General features: G+C 28.7%; 2 protein-coding genes across 5 annotated transcripts; one reads left to right on the forward strand and one right to left on the reverse strand.

Annotated features, from left to right (window-relative positions):
* Positions 1–536: 536 nt before the first annotated feature.
* LOC134836760 (sodium channel protein para) lies at positions 537–13,978 on the reverse strand. Of its 4 annotated transcripts, none has more exons than XM_063851973.1 (32): positions 13,642–13,978; positions 13,279–13,311; positions 12,279–12,434; positions 11,997–12,202; positions 11,806–11,934; positions 11,657–11,748; positions 11,382–11,594; positions 11,248–11,314; positions 11,038–11,182; positions 10,805–10,969; positions 10,399–10,686; positions 10,272–10,334; positions 10,013–10,193; positions 9,760–9,956; positions 8,130–8,229; positions 8,008–8,076; positions 7,605–7,894; positions 7,367–7,540; positions 7,136–7,298; positions 6,896–7,083; positions 6,522–6,726; positions 5,959–6,140; positions 5,677–5,896; positions 5,366–5,622; positions 5,133–5,306; positions 4,953–5,075; positions 4,730–4,852; positions 4,356–4,550; positions 4,053–4,298; positions 3,261–3,531; positions 1,852–2,156; positions 537–1,766 (listed from the first exon to the last, which is right to left on the reverse strand). In XM_063851973.1, exons 1-32 carry the CDS (start codon positions 13,786–13,788, stop codon positions 900–902), a joined length of 6,234 nt encoding a protein of 2,077 aa, XP_063708043.1. In that variant the 5' UTR covers positions 13,789–13,978; the 3' UTR covers positions 537–899. The 4 variants fall into 4 exon arrangements, with proteins under 4 accessions (XP_063708043.1, XP_063708040.1, XP_063708044.1 ...); XM_063851970.1 differs by having other exon boundaries at positions 5,959–6,170; XM_063851974.1 differs by lacking the exon at positions 13,279–13,311.
* Positions 13,979–14,819: 841 nt separating this feature from the next.
* Positions 14,820–26,665, forward strand: LOC134837470 (voltage-dependent T-type calcium channel subunit alpha-1G). Its single transcript, XM_063852848.1, has 32 exons — positions 14,820–14,926; positions 14,996–15,227; positions 15,304–15,393; positions 15,458–15,539; positions 15,949–15,977; positions 16,033–16,125; positions 16,197–16,351; positions 16,412–16,504; positions 16,563–16,804; positions 16,868–16,997; positions 17,059–17,214; positions 17,469–17,651; positions 17,711–18,261; positions 18,523–18,726; positions 18,785–18,947; positions 19,004–19,159; positions 19,215–19,361; positions 19,427–19,673; positions 21,220–21,568; positions 21,624–21,746; positions 21,805–21,874; positions 21,927–21,975; positions 22,931–23,031; positions 23,118–23,220; positions 23,388–23,477; positions 23,534–23,721; positions 23,841–24,033; positions 24,115–24,180; positions 24,248–24,313; positions 24,371–24,867; positions 25,434–25,568; positions 26,204–26,665. Exons 1-32 carry the CDS (start codon positions 14,870–14,872, stop codon positions 26,663–26,665), a joined length of 5,502 nt encoding a protein of 1,833 aa, XP_063708918.1. The 5' UTR covers positions 14,820–14,869.
* The last annotated feature ends 1,231 nt before the right edge of the window (positions 26,666–27,896 follow it).

Below are 27,896 nucleotides of genomic sequence, written 5' to 3' on the forward strand. Positions count from 1 at the left end.
ATGCTTTTAGTCGATTCAGAATCAGCACTTTGGAAGTAAAACGTTCAAATGCCCTGTGCAAAGTTACCAATGAAAAAAAGTCGTGTTCATTACTCTTATTCACAGATATGGTAGGCAAATATTAGTATGTATAAGTGTCTTATGACGATTTTTTGTCGTCCTCTGTTATTTTGACAAAAAAAAACCAAATGTAAAAATGAGAATTTTTGACAAAAAATAAACTAATTTAAAATAAAACGAATAAAATTACTATGATTAAAATCGAATTTATAATAAAATTTCAATTTTTTTAGTTTTGATTTTAAAGTTTCTAAATACTTAACGCAAAGAAAAATTGATTAAATTTTGACAATAATAGATTCACAGTTGAAAAAAAAAACATTATAAAATTTTGTTTGCTAAGTACCTTTCTCAATGAAAATTTTAATGTGACATAAGTTATGTCGTCAATTGGACATGAGCTAAAACACTGTTTCTTTTGTATTATAATTTTTAATAAAAATCCTTAAGCGTGATATAACAATATTTGTGTGTAATAGCATTAAAATTTATCAAATTGAGTTTTGTACAAGCAATTTTTTTTCGCTTACATCGCGAAAACCAACATATTTTACATATATGTAATATTTTGTAGTTTTTGTTAACAATTTAAGATATTATTTAGTATCGCGCACAATATATTTATTTTTCAGCATAGCTAAACAATTAATCGTTTGAGTCTTTTGACCATTTGATTGTTATTTATTTTAAACTATCTATTCATCAGATATGCTACTTTTTGGTAAAAAAAAAAGTGAAATTAACATCTCGCCGTTTTTTTTAAATTAAAGTATGTAATTTTTTGATTGAATCCGTCTTATCCAAATGATAATATATATCATTTATTGGCGAAGTAAATCTCACACATCTGCCGTTTTAGATGTGATACTTGGAGAACGCGAATGAATTACTACTCGGTGTCCGTTTTTTGTCACATACCCATCACTATCGACCAAAACTGCAGTTTGTCTACCGTTGCCACTTCCGTCGTTGTCCTTTGAAGAAAATATATCATCTCTCCTACTCAGATCATTATCATCAGTTACTTCACCTCCGCCAGTATCATAATCCGTCTCATCACCAGTACCATCGTGTCCATCATCCTTGTGCTTTTTATGTTTTCGCCATGCATGTTGAATCAATCTGGCGCAATACTCTTCTCTTTGTCTCCATAGCGTTGATGAAACAGGTTCATATCCTACCTCATCTGGTCTTGGCTGCACTTCACTTAATTCTGCAGTTTCTTCAATCGCATTTCCTTTTCGTGCAAAAAAGTCTTTTGTAAGAGCATCTAAAATATCTACACAAAACATCATGTCTCCTCTACAGATGGGAATATCCATAGATATAATCTTGAATTTGTTCGGTTTGTGGATTTGCAAAGGTGGTTCCAACACATCGAGGAAGTCAGATAATTGATCATATCTGATGTATTGGGTACCTTCTGGGTCAAACTGTTGCCAAATTTCATAGTACATATCGTAATCATCATCAGTTAATCCCTCTTGGACATCCTCAGTAGCTTGTGAGTAGTTCTCCAAAATAACAGCAATGTACATGTTTATGACAATTAGAAAGCTGATGACCAAATATGATAGCAAAAATGTAATTCCTACAGTTGCTGAGCCACAATTGCCTGGATTTCCTTTATCATTATCAGGTTTTTCGCATTCTTCTTCATTGATAATTCCATCTAGAACACCATCCCAGCCAGCAGAGGTGGACATCTATATAAAATTTAAAAAAAATACAAATTTTAACTATAATCTTCCGAAGTTTTTTTCACTTGACAATAAGCACGTATGCGCTTACCTGAAATAGCAGAATCATGCTTTGACCAAAAGTCTTAAAGTTGTAAACATCATCTAAGCCACTCTTGTCCTTAACGTGCATAAAAAAAGACATCCCGAATATGGCAAAAATGAACATCACCAAAAACAGTAACAGACAGATGTTAAACAGAGCTGGAAGTGACATTGCTAAGGCAAATAACAGCGTTCTTATTCCTTTTGCTCCTTTGACTAACCGAAGTACTCGTCCAACTTTTGCTACTCTTACAACACGTAAAAGTGTCGGTGAGACAAAATATTTTTCGATCAAGTCACTTAAAACAAGTCCTACGAAAATATCAATTTGTTATTAGAGAGATATGGATATATCATTTTGTGTAAAATCAAATACGTTTTCTGTTTTTTTTTTACTTGGACAACCATTTTTTTTATCAAAAATAAAAAAAAAAACTATTTCTAAGAAAACTTAGAAAGCTGGAAAAGTAGAGGGTTTAGTATAATCAGGATTGGCTGACAAGTTTTTCCTCTAAAAAAATCTCTTGATTTAGAATTCTTATATTCTAAAATTATTTACAGTGAATAAAGTTATTAGGAAGTGAGTCTTATTGTTCTAATAAGTAAATATTATCACTACCACTAAAACTACAATTTTAATTAAATTTTTAAATATCAAAATGCTAATAATTTACAGAATTGATTTTTTTTTCTTGTTTGAATTTACTTAGTTTACCATATTTTATTTATTTGCCTACATATTTTTAATTTATTTATTCCATTTTGTTTTTTCGCACACGTGACCAAAATTAGTTATTACGAAAAACAACGAAAGTATTAGATAGTTGAAATTAAATTCATATAGATATATTTGTAAGAATATAGTTTTTTTTATGGATTTCAAATCTAGAGCATCTTTGAACCTTCGTACTAAATTAACAAACAGACCTTTTATTTTTTAAATCACTCTGTACAATACTCCCAATTCAGTCGTACAAAAAACTAAAAAAAGTAATATTTTTACTGTTTTTAAACACTATACTAGAAAAACTATACTAATCAAAAATAAATTTACCTCATAAAATTTTATACGATGGAGGTTCTTATAGAACTCCTGATTAAACCATCTCTCCTACCTATCTTAAAATTTTCTATTTTCCTTAGAAATATTTTTGGTTTTTTAACATCACATAGTCGGTGGTATATTTATACGTATTAGCCATTACTCAAAATATTAACGTAAACTTTGACATCTTCAGTACAATTTTTTACATTAGTTTGCCAAAAATTGTACTGGAATAAATGATTTTAAAATAACTAGGGTCTTGACTACGTATTTTTATAAAAAAAAATATAAAAATAAAATGTAGGTACAACTAAAATTTTACTATACTATTTAAATAAAAATTAATATTTTTATTTATGTCTAATTATTACCTAATATTGAGAGTATGACTACAACAAAGTCGAATAAGTTCCACGGCTCAACAAAATAGTGATATCGTAGAGCAAATATTTTCATAAGGCATTCACTGCTGAAAATTGCTATAAAGATCATATTCAGGTAGTCCAAAATCATAGTAAAGATTTCTGTTTGTTGATAATGATCTAAAGTCATAGTTAACATGTTGAACCCGATGAAGAGCATGATAATCATATCGAATTTTTTGTCTGTTACTATTTCGAACACTATCGCTTGTGGTCTCCACTAAAAAAACAGGAAATACTAAATCTTTAGAAACTATGGTTAAACGAGAAATGTAATATAGACATCAAAAGTCTTGCACATGTGTTTTTTTTTTGATAAAGCAAGATAGAAAACAAATTTTATGTCTTTGGATTAGTAGTAATATAGGTAATATGCAAAACTTAGATTCTAACCTATGAGATTGTAAAAATGCTAGATATAAATAAAACTACCTACTGAAACTAGATAAAAAAATGGAAAAATCGATGAAATTAAAAAAAATAAATAAAGGAAAACAAAATAATATAAAACTGCAATTTTTTTGAACCTTTTACATAAAAAGCTTATTTTTTTATAATTCATAGGTATACAGAAGGAATAATAGTAAAACCAACTAAATACTTGTAGCTTTAAGCATTAAATTAACAAAATTCAAGATTATATATAATGTTAACGTCTAAGCACCTAAAAGCTAAAACTACTTTTAATCTGTATGTCTACATTAAACATTAAACCGAAATTTAATGGTGACTGATTCTTACTTTTGGTCTTGGAATCGCTTTCATCGGCTTTTTCGAACCCATCTTCTTCATTGCGTTATAGTACTTTTTCTGATCTTCAGTCATAAACATTTCTAATGAACCGCCTGCTTTTTTCTTTTGCTCATTAAAATTGTCAATGATAACACCAATGAAAAGATTGAGTGTGAAAAAGGAACCAAAAATGATGAAGAATACAAAATATAAATACATATATATATTTGTTTCACGAATTGGTTGTTTTCCAACCTATTAGAAAATTGAATATGATCATATGTTCTAAAATACTTCAAAAGATTTATCTACTTCTCTAGAATCAATGGCATCGTTCATTATTTGAATCCATCCTTTAAATGTTGCAACTTGAAAGAGACAAAGGTAAGCTTTGCCAACATGATCGAAGTTCATAGGTGAATTATCCCACGATAAATTTTCAGCTATACATGCATTGACATCTGGTATTATTTCATGAGGAAGTGTGGTTCCATTTTGGTCTACGCACTAAAATGTAATCAATATTCAAGAAAGTTTTTAGCATAAATTTATTCGATAAGTCCGTTATTTAATTTTTTTGTTAAATTCTTTTGAACTCTTCACATATTAAAATTATTTTATGGACGTACGGAGCCTAAACTCCTGAGTGAACTTTATTTATTTATTTTCAACATTCTGATAATTACCTTGAAATATTTTCCGGCGAATAACTGCACACCCATAATAGCAAAAATCAGCCAAAATATTAGACAGACCAACAGTACATTAAAGATAGAAGGTATTGCTTGTACAAGAGCATTAACTACAACCTAAAAATCAGGATTTGTTTATTTATTTTTGGAAATTATTATGAAAATAATCTTATGTAAATATTATTGACGATAAAAAAGTATTTATATCGATACATACTCTCATTCCCTGCATTCTCGACATGGCTCTTAGTGGACGTAGAGCTCTGAGAGTTCTCATTGTTTTGAAAGCTTGAATACCTCCGGCTCCGCATAATGATGCAATAAAATTAATCAACGACACCTGGTATATAAAAATCATAATCATCATAATGCAAGTTCTGTGAATTGCATTATTTACCATAACAATGACGAAATCCAACCAACACCAAGCATTGGTAAAATAAACTTTGAATCCTAATGCTAACCATTTTATTAACATCTCGATGAAAAATATAACCGTAAAAATCCGATCCATATAATATAATATATCCTGAAGAATTGGACGATTAGGTAAATTAACATCCTCCAATGCCTAAAAATTAAATTAAGTAAGATAAGTTCTTCAATTTTGAATTTATAATGTTGTTTTACTAAAGCTAAACTGCTCAATAATATCAATGAAATGACTGCTGTCTCAAAGTATTTATTTTCTATCAGTTGAAATGTTTTTAGTCGAAGATTTGCCCATCCCTGCCAAAATGGTGCATCATCATCTCCTGCTAAAAAGGGGAATTTCTTGTAACAGTTATCAGGACAACAATCTGACGGGGCATCTTCGATAACTTCATCTTCGTCTGCATGTATAATAATTTCCTCTTCTAATGGACCTTCTTCTCCATCTTCATCATCTACAAGATGGTAAAAATATTCTCATATTTCCACAAAAAAAATGTATGCTTTACCTTCTTCAATGCCCAAGTCTTCTTTGCTGACATCTCGTTTTTCTTCGCCATCGACTGTTTCGGCACTTCCTTTGTGACTCTCATCTTTGAAATCACGATTTTTATGACTTCCATAAGATTTTATACTAATTGTTTCATCATCTTGAAGAGATAATCCTCTATCGTTCAACTCATGTTCGAACCTATTATCTATCTGGCTGTTAATAGAATTACCAATCATCTGAAATTAAAAATTTAATTTAGTATATACTTTTTGAATGTAAATGCATATATCTGTTTTACCTTTGAATTATTCATTAAGTGCTTAGATTTTTTCGTCTTAGCTTTTACATCACCATGTATGGTGAATTCCATTCCTTCGCCAATAGCAACCTCTAATTGATTTTGTTCTTTTACGACTTTCTTGATCAAACCGTCTACTAAGATCTCATCTGCTGTCATACACATGTCATTATCTTTAAGCTCTGAAGTGAAACAGGGACACATTCGCTTGACTATAATTTTTGTACAAACCACAGTCAAGTTTCGATAAATTTTTATTAATAAGCGATCAAAAATGGCTATATGAACAAATAGATACAAAACCTGAACAGTTACATTTTTACAACAATCAACTTTTTAAAAATTATTATAATAACTACTTAACCCTTTCCCTAATTCTTAAGGTTCATCAAAAATCATACAAAAACTTATTCACAGAGAACTATATAGGCAGTTTTTTAGAGAAACATTTTTTTTTTCTTATCTAGAAAGGGGCATGCAAATAAAAAACAATTCTTAATGCAACACTTAATTACCACAACGCACGACACAAACAATTGTAAACAATCAATAATTTTTATTACCTGATGGTTGTACAGATATTTGACTTGTAATTTTATCCTTCAAATATTTTAGACAGTTCCTAATACTTTGCTTTATCCAATTGGAAAATCGAGAGATTCGATTAAAAGCTTCTGCTATTTTATTCGTATCATTATCTGCTGTAGGTGCTGATAAACTCGATGATCCAAAGTTGCTCAAAAGCAAAGCCAAGAATAAATTAAGAACCTGTCAATTAATTTAATATTCTTTTTATAATATTCGTTTAGAAACTGAATTTACAACTTTTATTTTAGGAACAAATAAATAAAAAAAAAACAGACAAACTAAACCAAAATATTATAATTAAAATTCTATTGATAGATACAAATAAAAAATATACATATACAGAACTTACGACCAAATTTCCAATGACAACTGTGGCTAAAAAGAAGGGAATACATGAAGCATCACCAACAAGCATACAGTCCCACATAGATTCAATCCATTCGCCACATAAGACTCGAAACACGATCATGAATGAATGCATAAAGTCTGTGAAATTCCACCTTGGCAGTTCTCCATCTGGAAATCTGCTCACGTTATCTAAAAAATAAATCAATTGAATTTAAATTTGATTTTGTAAGAAAATATTTACCATAATAATTTTTTCCAAAAAGCTGCATTCCCATAACAGCAAATATGAAAATGATGATACATAATACGAAGGTAAGATTACCCAAAGCTCCCATGGTTCTACCCATGATTGAAATCAATAAATTTAGTGTAGGCCATGACTTAGCTAACTTAAATACACGTAACTGAAATTTTTGTAAAATAGAACTTAAGTTAAAAAAAACTTCGTTTTTTAAATATATTATTCATTTACCAAACGAAAGGACCTTAATACAGAAAGACCCTGAACACCTTCTAATCCTAACTCAATTAAAGATAAGGCAACTATGAAAAAATCAAAGATGTTCCATCCTTCCTGGAAATAATATTTGGGACTCATAGCCATTAATTTCATGGTTGCTTCAATTGCGAATGTTGCTGTGAAAAACTGAAACGTTAAGGTGATGACATTATTATGAGTAAGTATAAATTAGTTTAATTGAAAAACTTACGTAGTTACCGCTCTTTAAAATTTTTTCCATATCCTTATCCATGTCGTGATGATCTAAAGCCATAAATAATGTGTTTACCACAATACACAATGTTATAAATAGTTCAACAAAAGGATCGAATACGATAAAAGCAACCCATTCCTGAAATCTCAACCAAGGCTCACAGCAATCCCACACACAAAATATATCAAGACCTTTGAGAAGTAATTCAATAGCTTTCTCTTTTAGAGTAGGCCCATCTTCATCATCATCATCTTCACAATGTTCTGTTGGAAAGTAGTACACAGAGACTAATAATAATGATTAGTGAAATTTTCTTGACTCGCTTAAGTAATGTCCATCATTTGTTATTTTTATTTAAATTTTTGCGATTTAATTTTTGTTTCTTAAATATTTTATTTACCTCCATGATCACTGTCCCTACTCTGGCGACCTGCGGCTTGTTCTATAATATCATTTAACACCATTACATCTGAAACAAGGAATTATTAGGTAGATTGTTATGTGGTTTGGAAAAAAAAATACCTTTCATATCAACCACTGTTTGTGTCTGTGTTTGCTGAACAAATGGATTGTCGTTTTGTTTAACCTTTACTATATCAGAATGTCGATCCATTGGTGCCTCCTTTAATTTTATTTTTCATTTTTTTAATTCTTATTTAGGCCGCTCTAAATTTTATTCGAACTTTTTGTCCCATGGTTCAATTCAAAAGCCGAAAATCCAATGGGGCAAACATTTCATCAAAAATGATCGTTTTTTGGTATATTTTCATAATTTTTCAAGGAATTTTTAAATTATTTTTTAAATTTTTTTTTTTTAAATAAGGCAAGTGCAATTTCAAAAAATGTTTCACATGTCCACCCACCTTACTTTTTCCGAAAATCCAAGGAGGGAATAATAGAATAATGATAATGGTTTTGAAATATTTTTACCTTCAAAACATACGAAAAATGACAAAGAATCATCAAAAATTGGTTGAAATCTATAAATTTTGTTATATTTTGCAATTTTTCAAAGGGTTAGACTAATTTTCACAGAAAAAATTAAAAAATTTATAATTTTTGCCAAAAAATTTTAAATTTCAAAAAAGTCGTTAAAAAATTTTTGAAAATTTAAAAAAATTTTTTGTTTCGAAAATTGTCCAAATGTTAAAATAAAAGATTTAAAATGTCATTAAAGCACACAATTGAATATTAAAACTCTTTAAAAATAGTGAAAAAGATGGAAAAATCATTAAAATCATTGTTTTCCATTATCATTATTCATTACTCCCACCTCCTTACTTTTTAAGGTTCAAAATAATGTGAAACATTTTTTGAAATTGTACTTGCCTAACTTAGAAAAAAATATTTTTACAAAAATTTTATTCTCTAAAATTTTTTATTTGAAAATCATTAAACTTAGGCCGCTCCAAATTAAAATCAAAAATAAAGTCCGATGCCTTATTTTAAAAGTCGAAAATCCAATAGGGCAAAATAAAAAAAAAGTTAAAAATTTAACAAAAAATTACCGTTTTTGGGTGTAATTTCAAAATTTTTCAAAAAAATTTCAAAAAAATTTTTTAAAATTATCAATTTATTCTAATTTTTGTTTTGAAAATCATATTTTATCATAAATTTTCTTCTCTAAAAATATTTTTCATAAAATTATTAAATTTTTTTTCAAAATTTTTTGACAGTTATTTTTTATGAAATTTTTTTCTTTAATTTTCAATATGAAATATTCTGAAATCTATTTTAAATAAGCAAATTTCAAAGTAAATCACATCAAAACATCAAAAATATTATTTAACGCTTAAAAATTGATAAAACTTTTTTTTTTATTTTTGCCCCCTCCCCCCCATTTTATTTTAAAAAATTTTTTGACTTTATTTTTGATTTTCATGTTTTCAAAATTTTTTATAAACTTTTTTTTTATTTTTTAATTAAATGGCTCTGAAATCAATTTTAAATAAGAAATTTTCAATGTAGATATATACCTTAAAAACAATAATAATATTGATTAATGACAAAAAAAAAACTCTTTAAATTTTGTCATTTTGTATGAAAAAGTATTTCAAATCCTCCCCCCTTTTTTGAAAAAAAAATTTTTGGGACAAAAAGCTCGAAAAAAATTTGGAGCGATCTTATTTATTTTTTTGTTTATTATTCTTACATAGTCTCGCTGTCCTTTGTGATTAGATTCTACATAGTTTATGTTCGCTGTGCTAAGTGGTTGTTGAACAATTGGATTTGCATGTTTTGAGGAACGACCCCGAAGTCTGCTCTCCTTAGTAATACCCCCTAATAAATCACCATGCGAAGTGTAAGATATTCTCGATTGATGCGAGGTGTATGAAGAATGTCGAGATCCTACGAATAATTAGTTAAAGTATGTACGAAACAACCTTTTTTAAGTTCGTCATTACCTAAATTGTAGTACATGGGCACTAAAATATTTCCATTTTCTTCAGACATAGGCGTAACGGCATTTGAGTCATCTGCATATGGTAAATGTTCCTGAGCATCTAAATAAGTGGATAAAACCAGTGGTTTCCGATCATTTCCATTAATGCATGTGAAACGTCCTCTATTATTTCTAATAGTAAACTTTGATAATATAAAAAGAAACGATGTTAAGCTTAAAAATTACGTAAAAATTACATTAAAAATTACAACAATTCATACCTGATGCGAGCCTCTTGATCCTCTTCTTATGTTGAAAGGAGATCCTGGCAATGATAAGGAAGCCTTTAAAGATTTTTCGGAAATTAGTATGAATCTCCGTACAAATCATGAAATTCAAAAATATTACTTTTCGCACTTTAGCTGCAAGGGTTTCAGATTGTCCTATTGATCTTGACATATTATCAACTGATTCCAAACCTTCGCTTTTGATTGAAATTTTTTCCTTATTGTTATCATCATTTCCTTTTTCTTGTCCGACAAATAATTCATAGCTATGACACGAAAAGTCTGAAGGGCTTTTTGCCATATTTGCATTTTGTTCGGCATGACTATTATGTTGATCACCGCCACCTGCAGCTGCAGCAGCTTGAGCTTCAAGTTTTGCTGCTCGGGCAGCAGCCGCTTCTTCAGCTTCCTAAAAATTAATTGAATTTGAAAATATACATATATTTATGTTATTCATTTATACTTATAGAAAATAATGTTAAATAGGAATATGCATATTTCAAATTGTTCTGTGTAGATATCCTTACCCTTAATGCCTCTTCTTCGGCTGCTTCTTCCTCTTCGGCCTTCTTCTGGAGTTCGTCATACGACATGGCTACAATAGCCAAAATCAAATTTACAAGGTAGAACGAACCCAAGAAGATAATCACAATGAAGAAGAGCATATGCCATGGACCAGCTGAACGTAGCACCTGAATAGACAAATTAGTTTATTGAGAGATACCTATCCTTGTATGTTGATTTTATTTATATGATTTACCAATTGATACAAATTTTCCCAATAATCCTGAGTCATTAAACGGAAAGCCGATAAAAATGCCCAAGCAAACGTATCGAAACTTGTATATCCATAATTAGGATTTGGTCCAAAGCCCTGGAGACATATATAATCCGGAGGACAAGTTCTGAATACATAAACATAATATTGCTAACAAAATTATAGTTAAAACAAATGTAATAATTAAAATACCCTGCACCAGATGAGTTTCCACATAAAGGAGGATCCTGTGCTGGAGGATCACCCCAAAACCAGTTAGCTATAGAATATATTTTTCAATGTATTATTAATAAAATTGTCTAAGTATGTAAATAAAAAGTACTTACATTTATTATTATTGAATGCAGCCCAGTTTTCATGTGATAAGTTTCCCCATGATCCATCCGTTGGAAAAACTTTAATACATTTTTGTGTAAGAACACCCATATAAATTTGAAGGCCCATCAAAGCAAACACAGATAATGAAAACATTGTTAAAATAATTACATCTCTCAAATTCTTCACTGATTCTATAACGGCACCCACGATTGTTTTCAAACCTTTTAATATTAAAGTAGGTAAATGTTAATATTTTTTTAATAATTATTTTTTTTTTAATTACCCGGTACAATTGCCACCGTTTTTAGGGCACGTAATACTCTGAATGTTCTTAATGCAGCTAAGTTTCCCAAATCAATCCCCATAGTAACATAACTGTAAAATATAGATTTTGCGAATAATACTGAAACAAAAACATAACTCAAACCTTACGCTAAAGCTATAACAATGAAATCCAACCAATTCCAAGCATCCCTTAAATATGTAAAAGGTTGCAAAATAAAGCCTCTTGCCATAACTTTTACTGCTGACTCGAAAGTGTAAATTCCAGTAAATATCACTCTATAGGTTTTAAAACAAAATTAAAACATTTAACGATATTGACGATAACAATCATCTCTTACTCGGTTGATTCAACTCGGGGTGAGCTAGGCATTATCATTAATATACAGTTTGTCAAAATTGTTATTATGATAAATAATGAAAAGAGTGGATGCACCAAGACATAGATTGCTACTCTTCTAATTGGATTGAAAGGATCTAATACCCAAAGAGCATCTGTTGCTGAGAACCGAAAAATGTCCTTTCCTTTGCTAACTACAACAAACGTCTGTAACAAAACAAGAGTTGAAAAAAAGTTATTAAATATATATAAAAAAAAAACTAAACTGTCATGTTTAGCTTACCAATTTGTTAGAGTAAAATGTATCAATATCCTCCAAAGGTGTTGATGCAAGCTCTGCTGGAAATCCACCCTGCATCCTAACAGGTACTGGTACGCCCTGTTCCAATGTTGGATCTGGTTGTGGTCCCTCGTCTTCATCATCATCATCATACCGTATCTGTTTTAAGTAGGTATATTTTTTTGTTTTGTAAGTACAGCTTGAGATTGAGATAGATTGAGATAATGTAATGTATTTATAGCATGCGAATCACAATCTTTTATTTAATAATTTGCATCAGCAACTAATTTTAATATATGTATTTGTCTACACTCATAACAAACCTTTTTTTCATTAATGAGGTTCGTTCATGAACTTGTTTTAACAAATGAATATCGGACAGATAACGTTTTTCTCTTTTTTTAAGTAACAAATCTACAAACAATAATTAATTTATTTGTATAATTTAAAATGGTATATTCTACAAATTTGAAAATTTTGTTAATATAATAATTCAGTATAACCTGTCCAACCTTTCGGCTCAAATGTATGGCTAAACAAGCTAATAATAGCTAAAAGTTCAAAGCTATCGGTTAAAATATGTGTAAATTGAAAGTGCATAGTTTAATTGGTAAGTTATGTAAAACGTTTTAAAACTCATGTAAATATTTATTTAGGAATGTTTTTTCTGAACCAAAATCTACAAAACGATCAGTTACTAAAATACAAAATTGCAATTTTTCAGTCAAAGCTCTATAATTATAATGGAATCAGATATTTTGATAATAGTGAAATGTAATGATTTATCATAGTAATGCGTTAAAATGTGTATCAATATACTAAATAAAATAATTTTTTCAAAAATTTTGTCACATTTTATGAATTATACCAAGCAAAGTTCCAGAGCAATAAATTTCAATAAGGTAAAAGTAAAGGTAAGTTTTTATTTTGATTTGGACTTTGCTAGGGTTATTTTAAAATCAAATCTACAGATTTTTTCAAGCCTCACAGTTTTTAATCTTACTTCTTTTTTCTTTGACTGTCTCCCATATTCAACCTGTAAAATAGTATATCAATTTGATCGATAATTTGTACTATTTAATATTTACTTCAAACTCTTTGTGTCTTAATTTTATTTTGTACTTAATTGTTTGTTAATTTCGTTTCACTTATATGTCAATCTTATTTTAATTATGGTCTTTAAATATTATGTAATAAAAGAAAATAAAACAAAACAAAATAAATTTTAAAAAACAATTTTTAAAATATAATTTTATACCAGTAATTTGTATCATTTAATTTTAAGGTCAATTTTGGACCGTAATGAAAATTTTTAATATTTTTACTTGTGAATGTTTGTCAAAACATTCATTTTTTCAATTCTCACCTCTCCTTCTGCTCTTTTCCGTTCCAATTCTTTTTGTTTCGCTTGCTCTTCTGCAATACGTGCTTCGATAACCTTCAAAGATTCCCTTGTGAAAGGTCGAAATAAACTTCGTTCTTCCTCTGAAAGTGAATCCGATTCATCTGTCATTTTTCCTCTTTTGTATTTATTTAATTTTAAAACACTTTAAACACTGCCACAACAAACAGAAAAGTTCATATATTTTGAATTATGAACTTTTTCGAGTTTTCAGAAAATTTTCAAGTCCTATGCATTCTTAAAAATGGTTTTAATCATTACTAACGTAACACATTTTATTTCAATTATAAAAAAAGGTAAACAGATCGAAATGCATTTTTTTTGCTCTCCCTTCTAAATGTTGAGTAAAATATATTTGTAAATTACATAAAGGCTGATTATTCCCTAAGTAAATACAAATTGAAATTTTCACAAATTAGAAATTGATGGTTCGAAGAATAAATATTTAGGAAGCATGCGTATTATACATCCTTAACAAGGGTTGCTTTTGAAAGCTGAAGGATGACAACGTCAAAATTTTATAACAACCTGAAGGATTCATAACAAAAAATTTTAATTTATATCGAAAATTACCTTAAATACGCTAGACTTTAGTTTCGGAACTAGATGCTGACAATTAATTTTAATCAATCTTCATATTGTAATCGTTAAATTGAAAATGTTCTGATTGTAAACAATATGAAATAACAGATCGGAATTCCAAAAATAAATAAATATAGATTCGCGCATGCGCTACACCTGTTGATTGACTAAACTTGATATTGGCAATTATTTTCAGAAAAAAAACAGTATTACAAGACTTTTTCCGTTTTTCTAGTTTTATTTAAATATAAATCATATAAAGTATAATGAAAACTTCATATAAAGGAAAATCGCCCTCTGAGAAAGAAAACGAGAGTAGTTCATCGTCAGACAACAGTTATGAAGACAATAGCAGCTCAGACAATTCCATTCTTCCTTATCCTGGATTTGTAGAGTATTCTCTTAAGTATTTAAGACAGGACTCCAAACCTCGATTATGGTGTTTGAAGTTAATAACAAATCCATATCCTTTTTCAAGTTGATTAAATAATTTGTGAAATTGTAACTTAATTTTTTTATGTTTTACTGTTCACAACATTTCACTTTCATATATACGTGGTTTGAAAGAATTTCCATAATCGTGATTTTATTTAACTGTATTACACTTGGCATGTATCAACCATGTGTAGATGACGAGTGTAAACACAACAAATGTAAAATTTTGGAAGTATGTGTAAAAAAAACTACTTAGCCATGTGTTTGAGTTTAATTTTTTTTTTTTGATTATTATCTTTAGGTTTTTGATGACATTATATTTGCATTCTTTACTCTCGAAATGACAATCAAAATCATTGCAATGGGCTTTTGTGGTGCAGGAACATATATAGCAGATTCTTGGAATAGACTTGATTTTTTCATAGTTATGTCGGGTGCTTTGGAATACTGCCTTCAAATTGAAAATCTGAATTTAACAGCAATAAGGACAATTAGAGTCTTAAGACCTTTGCGTGCAATCAATAGAATACCTAGTAAGCTTTTTTATGCAAAACATTGATTTGATAAATAGATTACATATATAAATTTCAATTAACAACAAATAATTAGGTATGCGAATATTAGTTATGCTTTTACTGGATACCTTACCGATGCTTGGAAACGTGCTCCTACTTTGTTTCTTTGTTTTCTTCATTTTCGGTAAGTTAATATATAAAGCTTCATACTTACTTTTCGTTTTACTTTTCATTTTATTTTTCGACAGGAATCGTTGGTGTTCAACTTTGGGAAGGAATCCTAAGACAGCGATGTGTACTGAAACTACCACCACATGTGTCAATGCCAGAGTAATTTTTAAATTTAAACATTAACAAAAAAGTGTTTTACAATTTGTGTTTTTGGGGAAGCATAAATCGGCCTTATTGCTATGGGAATCAAAATTTACATATTGCATAGATCTATATGAGTTTTTGGCCCACAGTGGGTGCATTCAAGATTGCTCATCGATGGACATAAATGACTTTTTCCAAAAATTTTTTCATCGAACACGTTTAAGTTATATAAGATGGATTGATCGATTTATCGAAAAACATCATAAATCGTTGAAATATATCATAAAAGTCAAAAACATTCATCAAAAAAAAAAAAAAACAATTATGATGGAAAAAAATATTTCAGAAACAAAATCATGATGATCTTGAATGCACCCATTATCTTTATTATCGATTTAATAGATTATCAATTTATTTTTTCCAGTATTCCTTTGTTCTATGAAATATCCAAAGGTACTTGATTTTTTTTTTGTGTGATGACCGTATTTTTATAATTTTTGTTTATAAGAAATTGACTACATATGTACTAAGCCTGAAGACTCTGGAATGCATATGTGCAACAATTTACCGCCGCTTCAAATCGGCAAAACAATTTGTAATGGTAAGATTTTTCCCGTTTACTCAACGCCTAAACAACTAAATGTTTAAATATTATTTAATTTTTTATCATAGACACACCAGCTCCTTTTTCTTTGAATCTCCCTAAGAAGGATAGCTGCGTAAATTGGAATAATTATTATACCAACTGTACTCAATTGGGAGGAAATCCCTTTCGCGGAACAATATCGTTTGATAATATAGGTTTAGCTTGGGTCGCAATATTTTTGGTAAGTTGATATATCTAATATTATATGTAATACTAATGATGATATTTGGAAAACTTTTAGGTGATTTCTCTAGAAGGATGGACGGATATTATGTATTATGTACAAGATGCCCACAGCTTCTGGGACTGGATTTATTTTGTCCTCCTCATTGTGGTAAAATACAAAATAACGGTTTTCCAACAGAATTATACATCTAGATATTTTTTTTTAGATTGGATCCTTTTTCATGATAAACTTATGTTTAGTAGTTATTGCTACGCAATTTTCAGAAACAAAAAAACGAGAAATGGAGCGAATGCGACAAGAAAGAGCACGATTTACATCTTCATCTACTATAGCATCAAGTGCTAACAACTCTGAACCAACAAGTTGTTATGGAGAAATTATAAAGTTAATAGGACACTTGTACAGAAAGTTTAAAAGAAGAGCGATAAGTAGATCTAATTTTATTAGGTATTTATACTTTAATTTATGTTACTACAATACACGTACAAAACAATTTGGCTCTAAACATAGGAATTGTATAAACTGGTGTAACGAAGCTACAGATGAAAAAGATAAAGATAAACAAAATAACTGTCCTCTTCATAAAAATAGTAATCCAGAAGGAAAATTACGAATTAAACTTCCACCAAGCTATGCACATGTAAGTTTTTAGAATTATAAATAATAAAAAATTCTTTATATTTTCACTCATATAAATGCAGGTCATCAGCAAGTTCTCTGTGGAGGGTAGAACAATAGATCTGAGTAATGGTATGAATCACAACAAAATCGAGCCAAAAAAGGAAAAATCAAGAACCCTTATTTTATTGAAACTTCCCAACCAAATTGAAGCTGCCAATCTTGCTCAACATTTAAAGGTCAATATGTTTAAAAACAATGTTGCTAAACATCAATTTGTGTTTTATTTTAGAATGCATTTTATTTTAGAATTGATAAAGAAATAGGACAAGTAATATTTTCCTTTTATTTAATGTTTCTGCTCACGAGCAAAATCTAAAAACATAATTTGAAAAAAATATAGTAATTCAAAGAATTGTCTTCTCTTCTTCGAGTCTAAAACAGGTTTTTGATTTCATTATTTTTAATGATTTAATAATATTTTTTTTACTAGGCCTTGGATGCCAGCAAAATGCCACAAAAACGTCGTTCTTCGGTTCTTTTTAATGAATATGTTATACTTAACGCTCCAGTGGAAAACAACGAAAGCACAAAGAAGTCCGATTCTTTAAGAGACGATCAGACTTTAGATAAGATAAGTTCATCAAATGGACCTCAATGGAAAATATACGACTTGGTAAAAATGTCTTCCTTTTTTAAAATTAATTTTGTTTTAAATATTTTACAATTTTATAGGATTCAACTGAAAAAAGATTCAATATATTAGATTGGCAAAATAGTAATGCGAACATTTTAAGCTGCCAAGAATTGCTTGCCTTTTCTGTTGCATTTTCGGCAGCGTTGTTGACAAACCGATCCATGCTTGAATGTTTCCATACTGTTGTTGTTAAAAAATACAAAACCGATGAAAAAGTATCATTAAAAAACTCTATTCAAAATCGATTTACGTTATTCAAATGGTCGCCTAAATTTCCTAAGAGATCTATATTATGTTCTTTTTCGTGTATTTTTAATTGCTTAACAATTTTTCGACGGTGTGTTAACAAAATTGTAGACCATAAATATTTCCAACAAGGAATTTTATTGGCCATATTAATAAACACTTTAAGCATGGGTATTGAGTATCACAATCAGCCAGAAGAGCTTACTTCAATCGTAGAAACAAGCAATATTATATTTTCATGCATTTTTGCTGTTGAAATGCTTTTAAAATTGATTGGAGAGGGACCATTTAAATATATTTCAAACGGTTTTAATCTATTCGATGGAATAATAGTAATTTTAAGGTATAAATTTATTTTTTTACTTTGTGCAACTTCAGCCGCTCTGAATAAAACTTAATAATATTGTCCAAAATTGAAGAAGATATTCATTGGACCAAGTTTAAATAAATGCGCAATAAGATATCTTGAGATTCAAATTTAAGTTATTTTGCTTCCAACTAAAAACTTTAGTTTAGATTTGAGTTCGGATTTGAGTTGGGACAATATTACTGAGTTCTGAGTTAACTTACTTCAGGCCTTACTAAAACTTTTTTATTCCAACAGTGTTATTGAAATATGTCAAGCAGGACTAGGAGGTCGAGAGGCGAATTCTGGATTAAGCGTTTTAAGGACTTTTAGACTACTTCGTATTTTAAAATTGGTTCGGTTTATGCCGAACTTACGAAGGCAGTTGTTTGTCATGTTGAGGACTATGGATAATGTTGCTGTTTTTTTTTCACTATTAGTTTTATTCATTTTCATATTCAGGTAAAACATCAAATTAAATGTTTTCCTCGATTGTTTTTTTTTTATTTTAAAAAAATAGTATTCTCGGTATGTATTTATTTGGTGGTAAATTCTGTAAATATGTTGATGGTAGTGAAGAACGAGATTGTAATTGCTTGGAAATAGTGCAAAACGATCCACTTTGTGAATGTGACCGAAAACACTTTAACAATATTCTTTGGTCAACAGTTACAGTATTTCAGGTATCGTTGCTTTTTAGTTTCTTATTCTTTTTTTAATACATACTTTATCTATTTAGATATTGACACAAGAAGATTGGAACGTTGTTTTGTTTAATGGAATGGAAAAAACATCTCACTGGGCTGCTCTGTATTTTGTGGCTCTAATGACTTTTGGTAACTATGTCCTTTTCAACTTGTTAGTTGCAATATTAGTAGAAGGCTTTAGTTCTGAGGTAATTTATGTAGAATTTAAAAAAAAATATCTTATTAATATTTCTTTTCATTTAGAGAAATGAAAGAAGAGAGAGAGAACAAAGAGAATTCATAAAAGCTAGATTGAAAGAAGAAAGATTGCAAGAGGAATTGAACCAAATGTTTGAAAACAAATCTGTTTTATGTGGTAATGAAGAGAATTTAGTGACAACGCAAAATGTGGTAGAAACAAAAAAAAAAGATTTTTCAAATTTATAGTACATTAATGTAATTTTTATATTTTACAGATGAACACCTCTAGTGCTCCAGTAATTATTACAACCTCAGCAACACCTGTTGATTCACCTGTTTTGAGTAGTCAAGAAGAAGATAACAACTATAATCTGAATTTCTTACAATTACCAACTTTTAACTCAATAAAGTCAGAGAACGGACTACATTTTAAAGAAAATTATGGCAATCAATACAAAACTAATATTTTTCCAACGGATAACAAAACAAAACTTATTGAGAAAAACAACAGCAATGACAAAAGTAAATAAGACTACCAAATCATCGATTAAAATGTCATCGACTTATAACGTGGCCTATAAACTATCTTTCTATAAACGTTTCTTGAATTAATTAAAAATCATTTTTTAATTAATTTATGATTATTCTAAGGGTATTCTCTAAATTTATTTTGCTACGTCTTTCGGTCCTGGAAAAAGTGCGGGAACCTGGGAACCTCGTTACCGGGAAATTTTCAAAAATCATATAAAAATATTAAATTTTTAAGAGAAAAATGGGGAAATTTAAAAATTAAAATTCGTAGAACTACTTAAAAAATATATAAAATTGACTTAATTTAGGATTTTTTTTCATTGTTTTGGGGTAAATATAGTTTTGGGAAATGAGTTTGGTTCCCGGGAAAAAATAAACTTTTTCCATGTCTGACGTCTTTCCTCCCCCAAAATGTTTTTTTTACAATATTAGTGATATTTGACTTGACGAATATAAATGATCTATTTTTGAAGTTGAAAACTTCTTGTATAACATTTTTTTAATATATTTTTTTTAATATATTTTTTTTTAATATATTTTTTTTAATATATTTTTTTTAATATATTTTTTTTAATATATTTTTTTTAATATATTTTTTTAATATATTTTTTAAATATATTTTTTTTAATATTTATTTTTTTTTTATTTATTACTTTTTAGTTTTGTTCAATAGATTTTTTAAACCTTAATTCAATGATAGAATTCCCAAAACTGAAAAATTACCCACAGAAAATGCATTGTAGTGATCGCATTGGGTTAAGAGGTGTCATTTGTATGGGAGGTCCATTTTGGAGAACCCCAGGACAAAAGTGATGTATGGCAATGTTGTGCGTCTCGACGAGACAAACATTTCTGCATCATTAGATTTTTGAAATTTGCACTGGGATTCGGTTTAAATTTGAATTTTCCGTTAATTTTTCGTTATAATTTCGAACTCTTATATGGGGAAAATTTTTTGTGCATTGGGATCATGCCTCGATTCCACAAATGGGACCTGCCCAATGCAAAATAAACATGACCTGTAGAACAAATTTTCCTTCTATCTATTATAGGAAAGCCGTAAAATCGGTTGCAACAGACTGACAAACCCGATAGTGATAGAATATAAAGGATATATATATAAAAAAAAACAAAAATATAATGAAAAATACATAGTAGTTCTATGTTTAAAAAATTATATTTTCTATGAATAAAATACACAGAAAAATAGTTTTTGGAAAACGTTCTTTATAATATTTAATAATATATAATATAATAAATTGTGCTAAATATTGGGTGCATTCAATATCACTCATCGCTTCCATCATGATTTTTTTCTGTGATATTTTTTCGATCATAAATCTGTTTTTTGATGAATATTTTTGACTTTAATGACATATTTTTACGAGTTTCGATGTGTCCCGATGAATCGAACAATCCATCTTATTTTCTTTCTTATTTTTTTTTTGAAAAAAAATTTTGGAAAAAATCATTGATGTCCATCGATGAGCAATCTTGAATGCACCCAATGTAAACCTATAATATTCAATTTTTACAGATGATCATCATCGAAGTACAATGAACACAAATATTTTGATCAAAAACCTGGAAGAAAAGAAACTGCATGTGAGTCCTCTATTAATAAAACAAACAGCTAATGAAAATATTCAAAGAGACCTAAGCAGTTTGAGTACGTTGGATAAGTATGAATCACCAAAAATAAGCAGTATTGACTTATGCAAACAAAGGCCAATGCTGAATTTAAAAAATTTGCAAGATGTCTTAGAAAGCAATTCAGAAACTAATATAGAAAAATCAAAAACATTTCTCGACAACTTACCACAGATTCGAACTTTACTAGAAAACCGACAAGATTTTTCATTGTATTTATTTCATGAAAATAATAAGTGAGTTTGATTAAAACATTGGATGTAAAGAAAAACTGACAAAATTATTTAACAGGTTTAGGAAAACTTGTACTTGGATTATTAATCAAAAATGGTTCGATAATGTTGTTCTGCTGTTTATTGCACTTAATTGCATAACACTTGCAATGGAGCGACCAAACATTCCTCCCACATCTACGTATGTATAAAGAGATGCTTTAATTTCATGTCTCATTTATATCCTTATTTAATTTTAGAGAAAGAGCGTTCCTTCAAACTGCAAACAACGTTTTTACTACTGTGTTTTCTATAGAAATGTTTATAAAGGTGTGCAATTTAAAATATTTTTGAAAAAAGTTTAAACTAACTGTTTTTAAAGGTTGTCTCAACCGGAATGTTTTATGGGAAAGGAGCATATTTTACGTCTGGTAAGAAAGATAATAGCTTTAAGCAAATTTATGCACTTACATATTTTGGCAAAGAAACCAAACGTATAACTTTTTTAATGAGCCTAAGGATTCACGAGTAATCAAAACCCGGGTGAAAAGGATAAATTGCACAACTGCAGTTTTACAAAAAAAACTGAGAAAAACGATTTAAATTTTTTCACGATTTTTGAGCTGTTAAAATTTATTTATAAACTATTTCAAACTCACAAAAGAAAATAATTGGTCAAAAAAAACAATTTTTGTGCAGAAAAATTTCTGATCTAAACTCAAAGGGGTAGTTTTGGGAAATTTTTTTGTTGAGAAAAAGGATAAATCGCACAATTGATCCAAATTTTACATAAAAGTGAAATTTTGAAAGTCTCCCAATTTTAAAATTTTTCCAAATTTTTTGGTTCAAATTGATTTTTTATGCAATAACATAGTAAAACAACACAAACACATAAACCAAAAATACAGAAAAGTTTTCGTCCACAGGACTCTAAACTTAAGCGCATTTCGTGTTTCTAAAATTTCGCAATTATTCAAACGCCTTTTTTCGGCAAAAATTCAATTTAAATACTTATGACACGACGCAATTTGTCCACGCCAACATCCCTTTGAGCACGACAAAACCTTTGTCCACGCCAACATCAAAATGTAAAGACACCGTTACGGATAGACAACATTTCAAAACTAACAGCGCATTTTTTTTTCGAAATTTTGAAATTTGACTTGTTGGCAATTTGTTTGCATTTGTGCGATTTATGCTTTTCGCCCGGAAAATATACATAAGCTAACGAAAAATTTTAACAATTTTAAATTTATTTGTAATGTGACGCAGTTGAGATTCAATTACTCATTTTAAATCCTTACTAATTCTGATCCTTATTAATATGTATTAATAAGCTTAGCGAATGAATGAAGCGATGGTTAAATTTTATTAAACTTTTTTTAGGTTGGAATATAATGGATGGCTCATTGGTGTCAATTTCAATAATAGATTTACTTATGTCTCTAATAAGTGATTCTAGCCCAAGAATTTTTAATATCTTAAGGGTATGATGTAGTTTTGTCTTTGATATATGTTTTTTAGATTTTAAGCTGTAATTTTTATATCTACCTATGTACCTATATTTTCTTAGGTTTTCAGATTGCTGAGGTCTTTAAGACCTTTGAGAGTAATAAACCGCGCTCCCGGCTTAAAATTGGTTGTACAAACACTTTTATCATCCTTACGTCCTATCGGTAAGTTACTTAAAATATATTGCTTTTTAGTTTTGTACATAGAAAATTGATGATATTGATGGCTGTTTATATTTTCAAATTAAAAAAATAAGGCTTAAGAAATCATCTTCAGCATATTTTCTTTGAAATCTAACAAAAATAAGTAACATTAGGTTGTTTAATTTTAGGTAACATTGTCCTGATTTGTTGCACTTTTTTCATCATATTTGGCATATTGGGAGTACAACTTTTTAAGGGAACATTTTATCACTGCGAAGGTTAAACATTAAAGTAAAATTATGAATATTCTGGTAATACCAAATTATTGTTGCAGGAACAAATATTAAAGATGTCGTTAATAAAACCCAATGTCTTGAAAGAGAAGGAAACGCTTGGATCAATCGAAAATACAATTTTGATGATTTGGGAAAAGCATTAATGTCACTCTTTGTTTTATCTTCAAGAGATGGTTGGGTTAACATAATGTACACTGGATTAGACTCAGTTGGTATTGATATGCAAGTAAGAACAATTTATACTGACAGTATTTTTTTTATACGGATCGTATTTATTTTTTACAACAAATTATTTAAATGAGGCTATAAAAAGAAATATTATTTTGTTTTATCTTGAAATTTCAGCCTATAGTAAACTACAATGAATGGCGGTTACTATATTTTATTTCTTTTATATTGTTGGTTGGATTTTTTGTTTTGAACATGTTTGTTGGAGTTGTCGTAGAAAACTTTCATCGCTGTCGTGAGGAACAAGAAAAAGAAGAGAAAATGAGACGTCTTGCTAAAAGAGCTTTACAAATTCAAAAACATAAAAAACGTAAGATAAATTCAAATTCATAATTTCTAAATTTTAACTTTACTTACTTTTCATGATTTTTATTTTAAATTTAATTTATAGGTCGGAGTCAGCCACCATATTTTGCTTCTTATAATGCAACTCGCCTATTTATACATAGTGTAGTGAGTAAGTTAATGAAATACTTTTCTCTTTTGATGTAGGTAATAAATCTACACCCATATGTACTTCCTAGCAAGCAAATACTTTGATTTGGCCATAGCAGCAGTTATTGGTTTAAATGTTGTTGGAATGGCACTGGGTAAGATGTGTTTTATTTCATGTATAGAAAAAATATAGACATGTTCTCTTATTACAGAATATTATATGATGCCAATTGCGTTAGAATACACATTAAAGATTTTTAATTATTTTTTCACTGCGGTTTTCATTGTTGAAGCAGTCATGAAGCTTTGCGCTCTTGGTCCAGTAATCTATTTGAAAGATAAGTGGAATCAATTAGATGTGTTCATTGTATTATTATCAATAATTGGAATTGTGTTGGAAGAACTAGAAACTAATATTATTCCAATAAATCCAACCATTATCAGAGTGATGCGAGTTTTGAGAATCGCACGCGTCCTAAAGCTTTTAAAAATGGCTAAAGGGATTCGGGCATTACTAGACACAGTTTGTCAGGCTTTACCACAAGTCGGTAATCTAGGATTGCTATTTTTCCTGTTATTTTTTATCTTCGCCGCTCTTGGGGTGGAACTTTTTGGACGATTGGAGTGTACAGATGAAGTACCTTGCCAAGGTTTAGGAGAGCATGCTCATTTTGCAAACTTTGGAATTGCATTCTTGACATTATTTAGGATAAGTATATTTTATATAAGTATATTCAAATATATTAAACACTCCATGCAGCGAATGTTTTTTTTTTATTTTAATGAAGGAGTTCATTCATTAACATTGGTTAAATAATGAAAAGATATTTTTTATTTCATTTAACGAATACATTTTTATATTGAATAAAATATTCAAAAAATCCATTTACTACATGGAGTGTTCTACATATTATTGATTTTATTGGCACTTATACATCGAAGTGCGATATTGTAGATGCTATCAATTTAATAATTTTGTAAAGGTGTATCTAAGTGGGCCTTTTAACAGATTGAAAAGGGTTGGAAGGGTTTTAACTTCTTCGGAAACATTTGATAGATAACTACTTAGTAAAATGATAGTTAACTTTATTTTAGAAGAAGTTGATCGACAAAATTTAACCTATTTTTAATCCTGAGGGTGTGATCTTTTAGCTTTTTATACGATATTATATTATATATCGTATAAATATATTGTATTTATATAAAATATAAATGATATTTATATAATTTATAAAATATTACTTTTGAGATTAATAAATCTTTATTTTTTAACACATTGCAACTGGTGACAATTGGAACGGAATCATGAAAGACACGTTACGGGATGATTGCGATGATACAGCAGATTGTGTAAAAAATTGTTGTGTGAACCATGTTGTGGCCCCAATATTTTTTGTTATATTTGTCCTTGTAAGTAGTTTTTTCCTGTTGAAACCTCAAATATGCTAATGACAAGACTCCCGTAAAATACTTTGACTTTTTCAGTTTATGAAGTTTCCGTTACTAGTTTTCAAAAAATCGTACATATATTTTCTTTTTTTTTTTTTCAAAAATATGAGTTTCGTATTGTTTTTTAGATTACTTAAGCTGCGGACAAAATTAATTTTTTCTGTATTATATGTATATTATATACATATAATTTGTATATAATTCGTATATTATTTGTATATAATTTGTATATAATTTTTATGTTTGTATGTATATAATTTTTATATAAAATTTTTATATACGAAATATCAAAAATTTGAGCTCAAATCGAAGTTTAAATTGTATAAATTAAACATAAACACTCTTATTGAGTTATTTTTTCATCGATTAATGGTAAAATTTTTAATTTTTAGTATGAAAAAAATTTATATAAAAATTATATGCATATTATATACATATAATATGCATATAATATAGAAAAAATTAATTTTGTCCGCCACATTAAAATAGAAATTTAGATTAATATGTAGAATGTACCTTAAATGAAAATGCGCTGAAAAGTGCGTCGCCTTAACAACTAATATTAGTTATAATAAATAAATAAACTCATTTTGCAGATGGCACAATTTGTTCTTGTCAACGTCGTAGTTGCTGTTTTGATGAAGCATTTGGAGGAAAGTCATAGGCAATTAGAAGATGATGAACTTGATGAATTAGAACGAATACTTGAGGCTGAATTAGCGTATAATGGTATTAATCCATGTATGGGTTTCAATTCAATTTTGAAGACTCCTAACGAAAACGTTAGTCCAATTAAAAAAGTTAATTCCTTACCAGATTGTACGATAGCAAATACAAGCACCACGAAAGATTCTAATCTCTTGTCTCAAAAATTGAATATTAACACAAACTCAAAAAAGAATCAGACAAATGTGGAATTAAGTAGCTTAAATAATAATACTACGAGTATCTCAAAATCGAATCATATGAAAAGCAAAATTAAATCAAATAAAATGAATGACGATGAAAGCTCACTTCTTTTACCACAAAAAAAGATTTGTGGTGTAAATAGTCCTTAAAATAAAAATAAAAGAGAACTGTTCAAAAAAATCTTACTCTTAAAATAGTAAAATAGTGATTCTAAAATATATATATTGAAAACTTTCATAGCGATAATATAATATTCAAATTATAGCATTAATTTAAATTGTAAAACGGTGGCTAAAAATTGTACAGACTAACATTTTTTAGTCCGCAATTCTATTTTTAAAATTGAAATATAGAAGTACCCATTTTTCTCTTATGATGCATAATCTCTTATATAATAAGTATTGTGTCTTGTAAAAACATACGAAATTTCAGTAGTTCACATTAATTAAAACATATCTTATTACTTTACATATTTTTATATTTTAAAAACTAAAGATCCATTCGCAATTTTATCAATGTTGCTGTAATATTTAAAATAATAAAGTTATATGTTGAATAGAAAATGTTGTTTTTAATAATTTAAGGAGTATTTTATTTTGAAAAAATTAATTTACTTAATGGAGACATCCATTTACGGCGTCAGAAGTTTGAGGGGGGGTGGGGGTCCATGAATTTCCGATGCATTTCAACGTAGGGGGAGGGAAGTAAAAGGAAAATACGACGTCGTAAGAATTCTCTATAGCTAAGATTTTTTGTTTCATTTTGTCAGTAATATTTTTCGCTTCAAACTTTTTTGATCTGTTTTTTAACTAACCGATTAAATATGTACAATTTTACACAAATGGTCAAAAAATGTCCCTTTTTATCCGACACCGTAAATGGATGGCGCCTTAATGCAAACACTAAACATGTTTTGAGAAGGTAGTACATGGAATCTAATCCAAGGCTAAAAAAAGAATTTTTATAAAGATTTAGCACTGTGAAGACGTTTATTTTTGTGTATAACCCAGTATAACCGTTTTCCCGAAGTGTACAATAGATTTTTTGGAGAGTATAACAGTTTTCTCGGAGTGTAAAACATTTTTTTCTGATGTTTAAAAAGGTTTCCCCGAGAGTATAATACATTTTCTACCAACACCCGTGTGCTTCTACAATAATATATCAAAATTCCTAATATTAATACCATTTATGAAAGGTAGAATTTAAGCAATTTTGACGAAAAAATGGCTCTTTATAAAAAGTTTTTTTTTTTCTAAAAATACATAACACTATTTTCGTAAAATCCCGGATTTCCGGGTACGTTAGGGTTTACTCAAACCGCGGTTTCTAAAGAGTCCTATTGTACTTCATACTGTGAAATCGTAAGCTTTCTCAGTAAAC

This window comes from Culicoides brevitarsis, chromosome 1 (genome assembly GCF_036172545.1).
Source record: "Culicoides brevitarsis isolate CSIRO-B50_1 chromosome 1, AGI_CSIRO_Cbre_v1, whole genome shotgun sequence".
In the NCBI taxonomy this organism is placed as follows: domain Eukaryota; kingdom Metazoa; phylum Arthropoda; class Insecta; order Diptera; family Ceratopogonidae; genus Culicoides; species Culicoides brevitarsis.